Source organism: Populus trichocarpa, chromosome 6 (assembly GCF_000002775.5).
Source record: "Populus trichocarpa isolate Nisqually-1 chromosome 6, P.trichocarpa_v4.1, whole genome shotgun sequence".
NCBI lineage: Eukaryota > Viridiplantae > Streptophyta > Magnoliopsida > Malpighiales > Salicaceae > Populus > Populus trichocarpa.
Window position 1 is genome coordinate 25,582,944 of NC_037290.2, and position 14,989 is coordinate 25,597,932.

The 14,989-nt window shown below is 36.6% G+C and overlaps 2 protein-coding genes across 2 annotated transcripts; one reads left to right on the forward strand and one right to left on the reverse strand.

Annotated features, from left to right (window-relative positions):
• Positions 1-2,161: 2,161 nt before the first annotated feature.
• LOC7468663 (trafficking protein particle complex II-specific subunit 120 homolog) lies at positions 2,162-9,047 on the reverse strand. The gene is made up of 10 exons (XM_002309617.4): positions 8,513-9,047; positions 7,745-7,951; positions 7,435-7,617; positions 7,168-7,277; positions 6,790-6,849; positions 6,376-6,664; positions 5,674-5,966; positions 4,555-5,417; positions 2,932-3,846; positions 2,162-2,640 (listed from the first exon to the last, which is right to left on the reverse strand). Exons 1-10 carry the CDS (start codon positions 8,921-8,923, stop codon positions 2,420-2,422), a joined length of 3,552 nt encoding a protein of 1,183 aa, XP_002309653.2. The 5' UTR covers positions 8,924-9,047; the 3' UTR covers positions 2,162-2,419.
• A 113-nt stretch (positions 9,048-9,160) lies between these two features.
• Positions 9,161-14,285, forward strand: LOC7468667 (aberrant root formation protein 4). Its single transcript, XM_024604774.2, has 14 exons — positions 9,161-9,327; positions 9,590-9,754; positions 9,848-9,997; positions 10,244-10,316; positions 10,831-11,006; positions 11,101-11,160; positions 11,399-11,549; positions 11,731-11,790; positions 11,936-12,207; positions 12,282-12,353; positions 12,603-12,680; positions 12,783-12,977; positions 13,144-13,195; positions 13,816-14,285. The coding sequence occupies exons 1-14, from the start codon at positions 9,217-9,219 to the stop codon at positions 14,034-14,036; spliced, it is 1,836 nt and encodes a 611-aa protein (XP_024460542.1). The 5' UTR covers positions 9,161-9,216; the 3' UTR covers positions 14,037-14,285.
• Positions 14,286-14,989: the final 704 nt, after the last annotated feature.

Sequence of the window (14,989 nt, forward strand, 5' to 3'; positions counted from 1 at the left end):
TGATGATCTTTTATCCAACATCTTGGTCTATTTTTTTATTTTTTTTTGAGGTGAAATTGTTGATTGTTGCTTCAAGGCAATACAAGGGTCTTGGTGTGGGGTAGGGCTAGGAGAGTAGTTGGAAATTGGAATAAGGTCAATTCTCAATTACCACTTACCAATTAGTGAGTGATAAATATGATCTTTCTTGAAAATGAATATGGAGAAGGCAACCTAAAGAATGTGGGAATTGCATTTCAAGAAAATTCCAACCCTTGCAACACTACTATTATATAGTATTTATTATGGGGAATATTAGGTTAATGAAAACAACTCTTCAATCCAATATTCCTTCAAAATTTATTGCTTCTCCACCTTCATTTTATTTCCCATTGTTCCCTTCTTCTCTTCCCACTCAAAAACATGGCCTTGAAGACTTTTCTCAATTTGTCATGGCTTGTTCTTGCTAGTGCCTAGTTATCCAATTGGGGAGGGATTATTACACTATAAATACACCAATTTTTAACATTTTCTCAATTAAGTACATAAATCTTATTTCTTTTCGTTTGAGCACACCAACTTCTTTAAAACAGCCAATCAAGTATTTCTCCTCCAACTTCTATCAATTACTCCATTGCTTGATGACATGCCATTCACCTTAGATTACAAAATCATGATCTTGCCTTCTCATTCTTGGAGAGAACTCCCCCTTCTAAATTTTTTTCTCATTATTACCCCTTGAATAAAGCCACAATTTGGGTTTTTACTATATAAAAGTAGAAAATGACAGTAATTCGGGAGGAAAGCTCCCTCTAAGAATGAAAAAGCAAAGGGCATGTCATCAGATAACAGAGCAATTGATAGAAGTCTGACGAAAAACACTTAATTGGCTGTTTTGTAAGAGTTTGTGACGAAAAAGCAAAGTTAATGTACTCAATTGAAAAAACATCAAAAGTTGGTGTAGTTATAATGTAATTTTCCTTATCCAATTGATAGGCTCCATTTCCAGGTCCAATGGATCTCAAGGGAAAAACTTGGCACTTGAGAATAAGAATGATGACGAAGACCAATCATCCAACTAATCACATCAGCCATTGCCGTCGAGCATTCACAGTCATGAAACTTAAGGTTAAATATGTTCATTCATGTACAAACAACACAAGGTTGAATGGTCTCTGATAGAGAGACTTGAAGGAAGGGGGCCAACTTTCAATCGGCCATCCTTCTAGCAACCAATTGCTGGAGGTTTGATTTCCATCCTTCATTTTTAATCCAAGTTGAGGTTCCAATACTAATTTAACAAGAAATCCCATAAATAAATAAATAAATTGAAAAAAGAAATACATAAAGGAGGTGTGATTTAAAAAAAAAAATTATTTAATTAAAATTTTATAAATTAATGATACCGGAACCGTGAGAAATTATTAATTAAATGAAGTATTTTTTAATCAAGATATTATTTAAATTTTAAATTAAAATTAAAATCGAATAAAAATATTATTTAATGAAGGTTATACGGTATATTCCACAGTTTATAGCCCAAATTAGGCGTTGCTTAATGTTTTCTAGGGTTGTGTTATTGTATTTTAAAGGTTGGATAATCCCAAAAACAACCCTAACCAGCACTCGAGGCTTCAATGTCCATTGCCACGTATAGTTGTGTGAATTGTGTTACAAATAATGGCAGAGCGAAGATGCTGAGATCCTTATTAAGCAAGCAGCTGATTAGCCGAGCACATTTCCTACAGCTTTAAAGCCGGCCCAAGATTCTCTTAAAATTCCAGCCAAAACGAGTGAATACAGGCTCCCCACGCTGAAAGACCCAATTCAACCAGCCTTTGAGTTCGAAAATCCTAACCTGCTCCGAAGCTCAAGTAGGCCCACAGTTTTGATTGGGCTAGTTGAGGCTTGGCTTACCTAATTTTAAGCAATTTTTAGTAAAAAAAGTTAATTTAGACAATTTTTGTTTTTTTTATTAAAAAAAACCAAAAACTTCATTTAAAAAAAAAAAAAAATCATTCATTTCACCTGCAGGTAGACTCGTAAAGTCACCCAAATTACAACCATATCATCTCCTCAAGTGGTTCAAAAACAAACCCGGCTCAAGTCTTACTCTAAATCAATCTCATCAAGCCGAGCAAGTTCGATAACCATGGTGTTAAGACAGATCGCATAGCCGAAATAAACGGAACCAATCATCTTTTATAGAGAGTACCATTTCGTGGTATGATTGAACGGCGGATTTACAAGCACATACAAATGACAAATACACACTAATCAAATTGACTAAGATATGAATTAGGATAGAACAACAAGATTTGAATAGACTGTAAATCGCAGTGATGCTACCAAACCCTCTGCATTTTACTGTCGAGCAGCACTCTCCTTGGCTGTACAATCCAGCATAAGTTCATTCATCATTATGGTCAAGGCATAATGGTCATGCCGTCCCAATGACACGGACACGGAATGGGGGGCCGCGACAGAATATTGGTTCATCAGGTGAATTGGTTTTCGCACGAGCCCTGAGGATGTCATTAGCATCTTCAACCACAGCAGCAGCTACTAGAGTGTACTCCCCAGGTACAAGGAAATACAAAGAGAAAGAATGCTTAGATTCTTTAAGGGGAGGAGCCTCTATGGTTATTCCATTCAGAACACCTACCAAAAAACCACAGCAAGCACGAAGTCATCGATTATATTTGTCATGGTATTAGTAATATGAAGAGTTTGTTCTCCACCTGAGCAAGTAATGATGGGAGGCCAAACACAGATTATGCTAATTACCAAGAAAATCAAAATGAAGTGGAGAAGGTGGGCAGAACTGAACTCTTTGAATGCAAAAGGATATTTTATGAGCGAAACAAATGGATGCTACATGAAAATTGCGAGTAGTGGAAATCAGCAGAAATAAAATGAAAAATAACATCCATCAACACAAGAAAATCTTACCAGACCACAAGACAGTAGCCTTGGTATCCTCAACGCAATTCTCTCCAGCCACATCCCTGCATGTAATACTAAGACTCATCCTGATCATTTCCTTGGTGTTATTGCGAACCAGAACTTCCATGGGAGTCATGTCATGTGCCAAAACAGAACCTTTAGGCCTAGAGTCATTGGATTCTTGTGAGAGATTGTTTCTAACAAGCCTGAAGCCAAATGTCAATGGATCTGGTAGCAGCACGTCCATAGCAGATGTCTTAAGCGCAGACTGTATGGCATCCTTGGTATTTAATTCTCCAGAGCTGTTCCGGCCTGATTGCCATCGGACCTTTATCCTGGATATCAGATTATTAATAGAAGCTTTTAGTTCAGCCTTGGCACTCTTTTCTGAAAAGCTTGAATTTCTGCTGCCAGCAGCCTCATCAGGCTTAAAATCCTTCATGAAAAAAGAACCATCAAGGATAGGTAATTTAAAATGCTCCAGTGGTATTAATACCCTAGCAGAGAAATCCCTATCGATTCTTGTTTTTGGATAACCATATACAGTAGCATCTTGACCAACAGTAAGCTTGTCATCAGTGCTATCCACCTGGACAGAGACACTGATTTCAAACACAACATCAGTTGGATTAGACAATTCTAGTTCCAGAAATCGCAGTCCCCAACTTCCCCTGAAAGGATCAATCTTTACCAATCCATCCATCTTTGTTTCAGAAACATTAGCTTCTTTACTAGCACTATTCTCCACATAAACTGGTTTTGGAAGATTTTCACCAACATGAGCAGGAATTTCCATCGACAGCAAACGAGCCTTTACAAAAGACAAACCTTGCAAAACACATATGTTCAAGGGGACAACCAAGCGTCTACCAGGAGGCACAGCAGATCCTTTTGGAGGATCTTCACAATCTGTTAACGGCCCTGAGCAAAGAAAATAGAAATTTTTTAACTCAAATGCTGCTGTGACGTTCAGAATACTAATGCTAGGGGAACATGGAAATAAAGAGTTTCAAAAGGAGATTTTCAAACTATCAGTAGAACAAATATAAAAAATAATAACAAAGTCAATTCTCAACAATAGACATATATCAAGTGCAGATTCAAATGCTGTGAAAGTGAAGGATGGCTAGACAAGACCATCAAGAACTCAGGCCAGACTCAAACTGATAATAAAAAATATAGGAGCCAAATCAAGGGTTCAACTGACTGAAAACTCTAAGTCCTTTCTTTTTTTTAATTTCAAAGATTAAGAGTGAATTGAAACAGGCTGGACTCTTAACTTAAGTGGCAATGACTACCAACGAGCTAAAACTCAGATAACAATTATTTCATATGTTTAAATAATTCACAAACAGACACCTGACTGCCACATTCCTTGAATAGTCTAAAAACAACCTAACAAAGAAAAAGCATAAGCTTTAACCTACTGCAGGCCTAAACTATAGTTTTATGATATAATAAATCTTAGAAGGGGAGAACCCACAGGATTATTTCACGTAAGATAATATGGCTAGAACAAAAAATAGATAAACAAAAAGAGTTTCTGTTAGCCAATGGCTTTCCCCTTTTGTTCTAAGTCTGCAGAATTAAATATCAAAAGCTGGGGGGGATGCACGTAATGAAAATTACCCGCATAATGAATCAGCAGCGAGGGGCTACTACTGTCCTTCAACTGCCTTCCCATGCTTCCAGAAGCATTATCAAGGTCCACTAACCCGAGCTTCCAGGCCTTCAAGGTCACAGGTAGGATCACCTCGGCACCAGGTTTTAAAGGAAGAACAGAATTTAGAGTTTCATATGGAATTGAGAGAACAGAATCTTGGTTTTTTCCTGAGAGTGAAATATGTGCCTGTTCAACTGGAACAGTGCCTGCATTAGCCAGACTAATATAGATGTCACGTATCTCACCTTCATATAAAATTATGGCACCATCACCCCCTACAAAATGTGAAACTAGCAAAGGCAGTGGTGGTACAACAGAAATATTTGGGACAGGTACATTTTTCAACCTTAGAGAACCACAAGATCTGAATGGGTCAGAAAGCACAAGTCCTTCTGCTGCACCATGGAGCAAATTATCTACATCCCTGAAGAGGTGTTCAGTAATAACACCAAAACAATGAACAATGCACCCTGGAAGCATCACTAGCCCCACTGAAGTTGGGATTCCAGATAAGGTGATCACCTTCGATGAATTAGGAGGGAGATCTACACTGATGGGAAAAGGATCCAAATTTCCTGAATGCACTGATAAGTATATACTATCAACCTTTAAATTAAAGCCACATGGGTTTGCCAACTCCACTAAAATCTGGACTGGTTCTCCAACAATCCAAATCAGCTCCTTCTTGCTGCTATCATTTGGTTCCCCTTTGCTAAATGGTGTATAAATAAAAGGCCCTGAAGGAGCAGATCCAGCCCACCAATCTTCTCTTGCTGGATTGCGTTTAACAATGTCCATTTGAGAGGAATGTAGAGGAAAAGAATACAGCCTGAAATAAATAAACAGATCAATTGAACAATGATTACCAACTTCTAAAACTGACGTGAAAAGAAAAAATGAGACTCCAAAAGCAGCCTTTTGTTGACCAATTCAGTAAATACAGGACCATCTGCTATAAGTTCTTAGACATATTCTTCGAACACCCAAACAACAATGGACAAAAAATGAAAGGACCCATAATACATTTACCACTAAGCTGCTTGGTAAGGAAAGATGGCTAAGATTCCAAGGATGAAGCTAAACACCTTACAAAAGGTAAGGCAGGATCACTGGATCGAGTCCCATAAGGCAACCTCTCAGATGAATTAGCAAGTGCACGAGCAAGGCCATTTTGTCCAACAGGTGTGATTAGAGGGTAATATGACCTTAGAAGCCGAGCAGCAGCACTCCAAGCAGCAAGAGGATCTCCTGCACGAACAGCAGATAGCAGTATCTCCCTCAGCACAACCATTTGGAGCGTGCTCCATTGAGACTCAAATAAAGAAACTACTGACTGGTGATGCATTTTCCCACTATCAGCATGACTTGATCCAACCTCCTATCAAAAAGAAAAAATCAATGAAAGTTAAAAAGTTTAAAGGATGCAAGATACACTAAATCACATTTCTTTCACCCATTGTTTGGGCTATATGAAAAGTTTAATTCTTCTTTCCTCTTTTTCAGCCAGATTTGATCCTGATCCTCTTGAGACAATGCTAAACGACTTAACTAGCAAATCACGTTATATGAGGACTTTATGTACTTATTATGCAGCCTTTTTCTTCTTATAAATTGAGAGTGCTTCCACATGTTTCTATGCAGAACTAGATAGATTAGTTTGGGGAAATAATGTAGTTAACCCAGAGGAAACCACAATACAAGACTACACCCTACAGCCAGCAAACAGTACAAACAGCCCAGCAACCAATACATATGGTTTCAATTTTTCACATGGCTTGTATACTCACGTTGATATGAGAATTATCAGAGATTGATGCTCTGCTCTGAACACAATATGCTTTGGTGGTCAATGCCAAAACTTGCAAAGCACTAATAGCAGCCAATTTGTTGTCTTGTTGCAGATACAACTGAGCGACCTGCCTAGAAAAAAAGGCAGCTTTCCTCTGGTAACCAAGAGTTCCAAATAAACGAGCTATTTCAACATATAATATGAGTCTATCAGTGGCATCGATCAAAGATTTTGCACCATCTGCAGCACTTGTCAACAACTCTACTGCTTCCTTAGCCAGTTCTCTTCTGCAAAAACAAGTACCATTACTACAAAATTGCTTTCAAGAAACAGAAGCTTCAGCGTCTTATTTTAAGATCTCTCTTGTGCATATCTTCTTACAATGTAATAAAGTTGAGAAAAAAATATTTACCTGCAAAGATATCTTGCCAATTTCAAATTTGCTTCAAGTTCAAAGCTTAAAGGTGAAACCCTGCATCCAAAATATTACGAGAAATTTGCACTTAATATGATTAATTAAAGAGTGAAAATAAACCTACTAATATATGGATAAATATAATATAATTGCAGTTATTAGGGAAGCACGCCTAGAAATTTATATTTTATACATGTGATTCATAGAACAAGATTAGAGAGATTGAAAAAACATGTATGCTATTGTGAGAAACTCAGAGTTTCACTTACGAGCATACCAAACCAACAATTTTGATTTTTGAAGAACTATTTCACGTCGATTCAGAAAAAGGAGATTTAAAAAGATAATCCAACAACAAAAATGAGAGAGAATTACCTCTGGGCACTCTCTTGTATAAATGACTTCTTGTAATGCAATATCACACTGTTGTACCGGTACCTAACTTCATCCTCTAAAGCTGGATTGATTTGGCTTATCGGGTCTATCTGATAACAAGAAAAAAGGGAAGATAAGTAATTGCATAACTGCATGGCAAGCCAAAGACATTAGACATATGGGCAACATGACCATATTCATAGACCAACAAAAGGATGCATTTGACATGAAAGTCATTTTATCATTTAATTCAAAAGATGCACACACCAGTAAGGCACAAATGCTACCCTCCAATGCTCCAGCATACCAGAAGTAATCCGTAGTCAGTCTGGCTAGTTCCAATGCAGTAGAATAGTGAGCATTGGCATCAACAGGTGATCCTGCCAATAAACAATAATCCCCTATAGTCTTTTGCACACGACCAAGCCTTCGCTTTTTTGCCTTGATCACCTGAAATTTTGACAGGAACCAAAACCATCAACCTACAAGGTACAAATACATGGCATCCCATTGCAAACTTAAAACTTTCGATACAAAAATTCCGGATTCAAAATCCTTAGGACACCTAAAAATAAACCTCCTCTGAGCTTAAACTAGCTTGCGAATCCAAAGGCGTCTTGAGTATAGTTCCAGAAGATTCCGCTTGAAAAACATACTTCTCAAATTCCATCAACAATGAAGCTGCTATCTCTTGCATCATTGTCTGCAAATGCATCTCCTGCGTTTGACGATCTGCTGGTGGAAACAATCTCAAATTATCCCCCTTTTTACCACCATCCTCTAACTGTAACAAAACAATTAAATCAATGATCACCCAAATCTGGAAGACAATTGCTTGGTAATACCATTTAAACAAAAATCACTTTTAGATCATTCAAATCAAAACCATAAGGTAACATTTGATTTTGAAATTGAAACTGCACATGCAAAATACGATTCCAGTTCCGAATCCACTTCCAAATCAGCTTCATATTTTGGTTTTATTCAATTTCAATTCCATAACAATAATAATAAAAAGGATCAATTTACAAAATCAAGAACAGAAATGTCTCATTTTTTGCGCGATCATATCCTCCTAGTTAGGAAACTAAATCACATTAAATTAAAAAATCACTTAAAATCCACAAGCATACATAAATCTTCTACTGCCTAATCCAATAAACACGAAACCATTGCGTCACATTTCATTCTCTTAGAAATGAAAAGCAAAAAAAAAGCTGCAATTATCATTCCTTCCTTCGCATTTAGTTCAATCATAATCGAAAAATTAAAACCTAATACAATTCCAAATCCAATTAATAAATACAAAATTACTAAAATACCAAACAAAAACCAGCTAACTAACCTGAGAATCACAAGGCAAAAAACCGAAACAGCGAGTAACACGCGCAGAAGCGTAACCTTTACAAACTCCATTAAACTCTTCGATAACTGAATCAAGATCGGGCGATAACGGACAATGACAAACACCAATAACAGCCAAGATCTTACGATTTGACTGGAAATCTTCCCAAGGACTGGGCGGCGAACCGCCGAGAATGAATTTGAACCGGAGCGAACCGGTATCCCAAGGTTGGTTAGTGAATGGTGATTTTTGTTCTTCAGTGTAGAAGGAAGAGATTGACGAGAGTGGGATTGTGTGTTGGTGAAGGAACATTGAGTAATAGTCACGTAGGGTTTGGTGAGGGATTTTGCCGATTGGGAGGATGGCGATTCGGATCATGGAGAAGGTTTCTATGCTCACGTCTGGTTCCATGATGGGATCAGACGGTGATGAGAAGGTGAGGTGTACGGAGAGAGTGATGGAGGACTGAAGCTTTTTGGTGGTTGCGTTAGAGAGAGGGAGGAAGAGAAAAGAAAGAGGCAGAGGGTGTGTTTGGATATAGTTGGGTGTTAACAATTTGTTGGGAAGAGAATGGTGAGTACTTCTAATTTAAACAATGTTTAATTGAGTCCTTTTTCTTTCATGAATTGCTAATCCATCCATCCAATTTTTTATTCGCCCTTTTTAATGATAATTTTTCAAAATTTGTTGCATTGACGCACACCATGGCAACAGAAACCAGTGAGCATCACGAACCCTCCTCCTCCTCCTCCTCTACGACCACTAAGAATCCTCTAGTTCTTCATCTTCACGAGAAACTCTCATCTTGCTCCACTGTAAGTCTCTCTCTCTTTATTTTTCCTAGAAAATTCTTTACTAATCTGTTTGTTTGCCTAGAAAACCCAAAACTCTCCATTTCTTATGGAAACTAATCGAATATTCTATACTGCTATTCAAAACGCTGCGTTTTTATGTGAACGAACTGGTTGCTTTAGTTACTAGAGATTAATTAACTTACTTGTTACTGTTAATTTGAAGTTAAATAGAGTTTTATTTAATAAAAATTGATTATTATTATCATTATTATTGTTATTTTAGTTGATTGAAAGTGGAGATGAGAAATCAGTAGCAGAGCTGGTAGATTTTATAGATTCAGTTTCCGATTCTGCTGTATCGAATCATGAAGACAGTGATGAACAGGGCAATGCAGTTGAAGTTCTCTCCGAAACTCATAAATTTTTGCTTTCTCCGTCGCTAGATCAGGTTTTTTGGTAGCTATTTTAATTATTTATATTGTTTTTGTTGTTGTTGAAAGTTTATTTTTGTGTATGATTTTTTTTTCTTTGGTATTTGTAGGCGGTTATTGATGCGTTATCATTTGAATTACCGAAGGCAGTATCGAAGTTTGCAGGATTGTCGAATGAGTGCTTGAGGATTGCTGATAGTATTATTGATTTTTTCATTGAAAACTGTAGTCCACGGGATATGCTTCCCATTCTTTGTGAGGTGCTTTGTGTTTTAAATGTGTTTATGGCTGAATTAGGATTAGTGTTTGATAATCATGTGATTTACTTCTGAATAGCAGATTCATAATCCATTCGCTTAATATCGTGATATTACAGCTTGCTTAATGTTTATCATGGATTTATTTATGGCCCTGGTTTTATACTATAAGTTAGTTAGTATGATGGTGCGTGTTGTCACTAATGATTTTAGTTTACCACTAATAGTGATTGGTTTTCATTGGATCAGGCATTAGATTCGTGGAATGGGATGGTTCATGCATATGACTTTGTTGCTCCTCTTCTAAGTGGGATCTCAAAAGGTTGTTTTTAAGAAAGAAAGTTGAGGGTATTTTTTTTATGAAATAAATGCCATTTCTGATGTGCTAAGGTCTCCTCATATACGCAGGTCATTCATGAAATAATTTGTTCTGGCTAAGTGTTTCCACTTATAATATCGTGTCATTGCACCATTTTGTACATCTGCATGTTATCCATGAAACAACCTGTTCCGGTGAAGTCTGGTTTTTTATTTTGCCTTTTATTTTGCTTATAATATCATGTCATTGCTGCTCTTCTATTGTATTTATGAACTGTGGGCTTAGGTCCTAGTTACAATGAACGATGTGTGCCAAATTGAGGGGTCAATTCTTGCAGAAGATAGTTTAGCAATTCATTATTTTATTTATTTATTCAAGTTTACTCTCTTTTGGGACATAGTGGAAAAACGTAATTGAGTAAAGCTATGGTTGTGGGTGTTTTTACTATTCTTATGCTTGCTGCTAACCTTATTGAATTTACGATGCTGACATTCTCTTTTTTTTTTTTTCTTAACAGTATTGCTTGCCATACAGAGGCGCCACTTCGAGCAAGTAAAAGTTGCAGTTCCTGTCATCCTAAATGTTTTGAAGGCTGTGTGTTCAGAGTTCAGTGCCAGGGATACAGAATGTATGAATTTGTTTATCAGAGCCTTAGGAATTGCTGATTCTATACGAGCAATTTGTGCAAAATTGGTATGCCTGTTTCCTGTTCTGTTTTCCTTTTCCTTGAGTAAATTGAGTATCCAACCCTGCTAATCTTCACTAACCTACTTTATTGTGGTTGCAGGAGGGCAGAGTACTTGAAAAGCTTCGAGATGTACTTAGTTCATACATTTTACAAATCATGGTTGGCACTCCTGTGTTCAAATGGAAATCAGTAGTGTTTAGTTAGATAAATATTTCCTTTTATACCAGGCTTGTAATTTTGTGCTATTGCTAGTTAAGTTCATGTTGTTGGTGGATATTTAAGTTAACGTCACTACTCTATATTTTGCTTCATGTTTCCTTTTCCTGTCTGTATGGTTATTTTATTGTTTCGTATGGATAGGACTGCATGAATAAGTTGCACCCTTGATATGCTGCAGGCTCTTCTTTCTCTTGTCTTAGGATGTGAAATTCCAAGATGCCTTCCCCTGGTGTCACGGCTGTCAGAATTCTTCCCATTTTGTGGTTTATCATATCTCGGTTTAATAACTGGATCTGATGTTGATGAAATGACTCGCACTTTTGTTGCAGGTAAAGTCTACAAGGTTACTATATGTTGTCCTTCACATCTTAAAATTTGCAAGCCAGTATTAATTGTGAATTTTTCCTTCAATTTAATTGAACCCGTATGTTTTAGTTCTAATCATTGTAACCTTTTTTCCTTTGATTTCCTTTAACGCTTACATTTTAATTGTAATCATGAAATGCACAGAAGAGGAGGATGATTATATGAGGTGTTTATCCTACATCAAACATGGTGCAGCAATTTCAGGTCTGTATTTTCCAAAAACACACGCTTGTCCTTGTAATTATTTGTGTTCCATTAATGATTACGTTAGTTTTACCTCGTATCTGTAGAAAAAGAAACCCTTAGTTTTTACCTCAATCGTTTAGTCTTTCTTACTCTGTTGTTGCAGTGATCTGGGGTCATATCTCTGTTAATGTTGCTCGGGCTGCTGGGGGGGATGTGTCAACTGTCAAGGATGAAATTCTAAGTAACCAAACTGAGAGGTGGCAAGCCGTAGGCATGTTAAAGTACATATTCTCATTTGTCGATTTCCCCTGGGAATTAAAGAAACATGCCATTGACTTCTTGCTTTGCATTACTGATGGAAATATCGCAAGAAACTGCAATGACGAAGACACTGACTGCTCTATATATATGCCTAATCTCTATGCTGCTTTGCAGGTACCCTCCTTCCTTCTGTGTTTGTACATCTATATCTGCTCTCTCCTTTCTAATGATCAAAATTAATATTTCAGGCTATTACAATGGTCATCATGTATACACCAGATACCGTGCTAAGAAAGAACGCCTTCGAAGCATTGAAAAGGGTAAGGGTTTAGAACACAGCAAGTAAACATACAGACCTCTACTGTTTAGGCTCTCTCCCAAGTGCCTGGATAATGCCGGGAAATTGTTGATGTTTTCATTTAAGTTTTGCTCCATTTTTGAAAAATGGAATGAACTGGTTCTTGAAATCCTCTTCTTTTTTATGACTGGTTTGTTATTCTCCCTGCTTCTCTACTTAGATGCACTTCTTACATTAGGAGTCCTCATATCACTCTGCCAAATTAAATCAGGTACTCGCTGATATTCCAACTTCTCAGAGGTTTGAAATATTTCAAGCTTTGATTACAAATAGCATGTCTTCTCCTATGGTAAACTCTTGCAAGCTGGTTTACATGATTTAAGAGCTTCAACATCTATTCAAACAAGATGCAAAACTCCCATCATCTGAAATATTTGTTGCAACAATACAGACTGCACTTCTTTTAGATCTTGTTAGAAGCGATTTGTATAAGGAAGGTTTCCAAAGAACAGCAACAGGGAAAGACGAAGAAAAGCAAGCAAATAAAGCTGCACCACTATGGGTTGCTCGTGCCCTTGAATTGGTAGAGCTAGTTTTCAGGCCTCCAAAGGGAGGACCTCCATCCTTTCCTGAGCATGGTGATGCGGTATGCCTTACCTTCTCAATCATTTTTATTATGTTGTAGTCTCTTTGCATAAAATCCTATGGCTTTTCCTCTTCCCGGCTCCAATTTTAATGTTTTATATAGCAATGTATGGACTTCTACAGAGATTGAATCTTTTCCAACTTTTATTTGGTACTATGCCCTGCAGGTTCTAGCTGCCCTCAACCTGTACAGATTTATTTTGATGACAGAATCAGCAGGTAAAAATATAGTAGTTTACAATTTTTCATAAGTTAAAACAGAAAATGTCCAGGATGCGTTAAATGCAAATCATTTTGTTTTCTTCATTTGTGTCATTCCTAAACTGCATAGCAATTTTTCTGTCATTTTTATTTGGAAAAATACCAAGGTTCTGATCTAGTAATGATCCTGTTAATTTTAAGAGATGTATATTGGTAACATATGAGAAACTATGAAACTGATTTGAAGTCTCAGATATCCAAGTAGCTGAACTCATGGCTTGATGAAAATCATAGCTTGAGCCTGTTGTGTGAACCTCATAATTCATCTTGCATATGGAGGGTTAAAGGAGGTTTGCTCTCTGACTAATTGAAGTTCATGTAGAACAATGTAAATGATGAAATGGAAATCATGTAGTAGACCTTACAAATATGACAGATGTTTAAATGATTTCAATTCATTTAAGTGAACCAAGATATCTTCCCAACTTATAAATTCTAGCTGTCTTGAGTCAAACCCCCAGTTTTGGATTTTCTCTGCTATAAACTCTGTTTGCCTTGATATATATACAAGCAATTCTAAAGTTTAATTTTGTTTTGTTGCTGTCACGATCTTACTGTAAATATTGTCAATGAAACAGGGAAAACCAACTACACTGGAGTTCTCTCCAAGAAAAATTTAGAGAAAGCATTCAACGAATGGCTCCTACCACTTCGAGCCCTTGTGGCTGGCATCATGGCAGAGAACAAGGATGATCATGATCCATTAGTAATGGACACAGTATGTTCTCTTAATCCTATTGAGCTTGTTCTATATCGTTGTATCGAACTAGTTGAAGATAAATTAAAACATCCAGCATAATCAACCTTCAGTAAGAAGGAAATTCCCATCTCACTTGAACTGTAGAAGGATTGGTAAGATGCTAAGGTGCCAGATGTATTTCAATAGTTCTACAACTTCCAGTCTGGGTATAACACGAGAGTAACATCACAATGTTGGGAATGGTCTTTGCATGAAACACTTGATTTCTTGTTTGGTTTTTGAATTATTTGTATTATTCACTACACATTTCTGTTTTTTTCTAATCACAGATATCTATGTTGCTTTTAATTGTTAACAGAGTTAAGATGGAGTTTATAAGCTTTTATCTCTCAATCACATCTAATGAGTTGATTAAGCAAACTCTTTACCCATAATTGCGCTTTGTTATGCATCCATGAATGCCAATAAAGATTATAAATTTGAATGTTAACGATGGTTGCTCTTTGCTATGATTTATCTAGAAATCCATTTAGTCTGAAAATAACGATTAAAGCAAACAATTAAATTTTATTTTACATGGTTGGTCCAAAAAACAAAAGTTGTCATATGACATAGATCATAAACACGAGACATCTTCATAGTAGGTGGCTAATGGTATTATAGTTATTAAACTCGACATAACCTAACAAATTGACCCAATGACTTGTTGACTTGGAAATTGACTCGAGATGAGTTTCATTTTAAATTGATTTAGATATTGACCCCGTTAAACCTGAATGATCTAGTAGGCCAATCTATAACCTGAAGTTTTTTATATCTAAAATAACATGATTTTATTTTAAAAGAAAATATATTGAAATGAAATGATTTTAGAAATGATCCGACATCATCCGATAATCTAATAACTCGGATTCTTAATCAGACAACTATGACTAGTATAAGTTTATTTTTATGGGATTTCTTTCACCTGATAACTCTATAGACTTGCAGCTTTAAGATCAAGCAAAATATTGGGGACATGATATTCCATACCTTTTCTTTTGCAGTAGTAG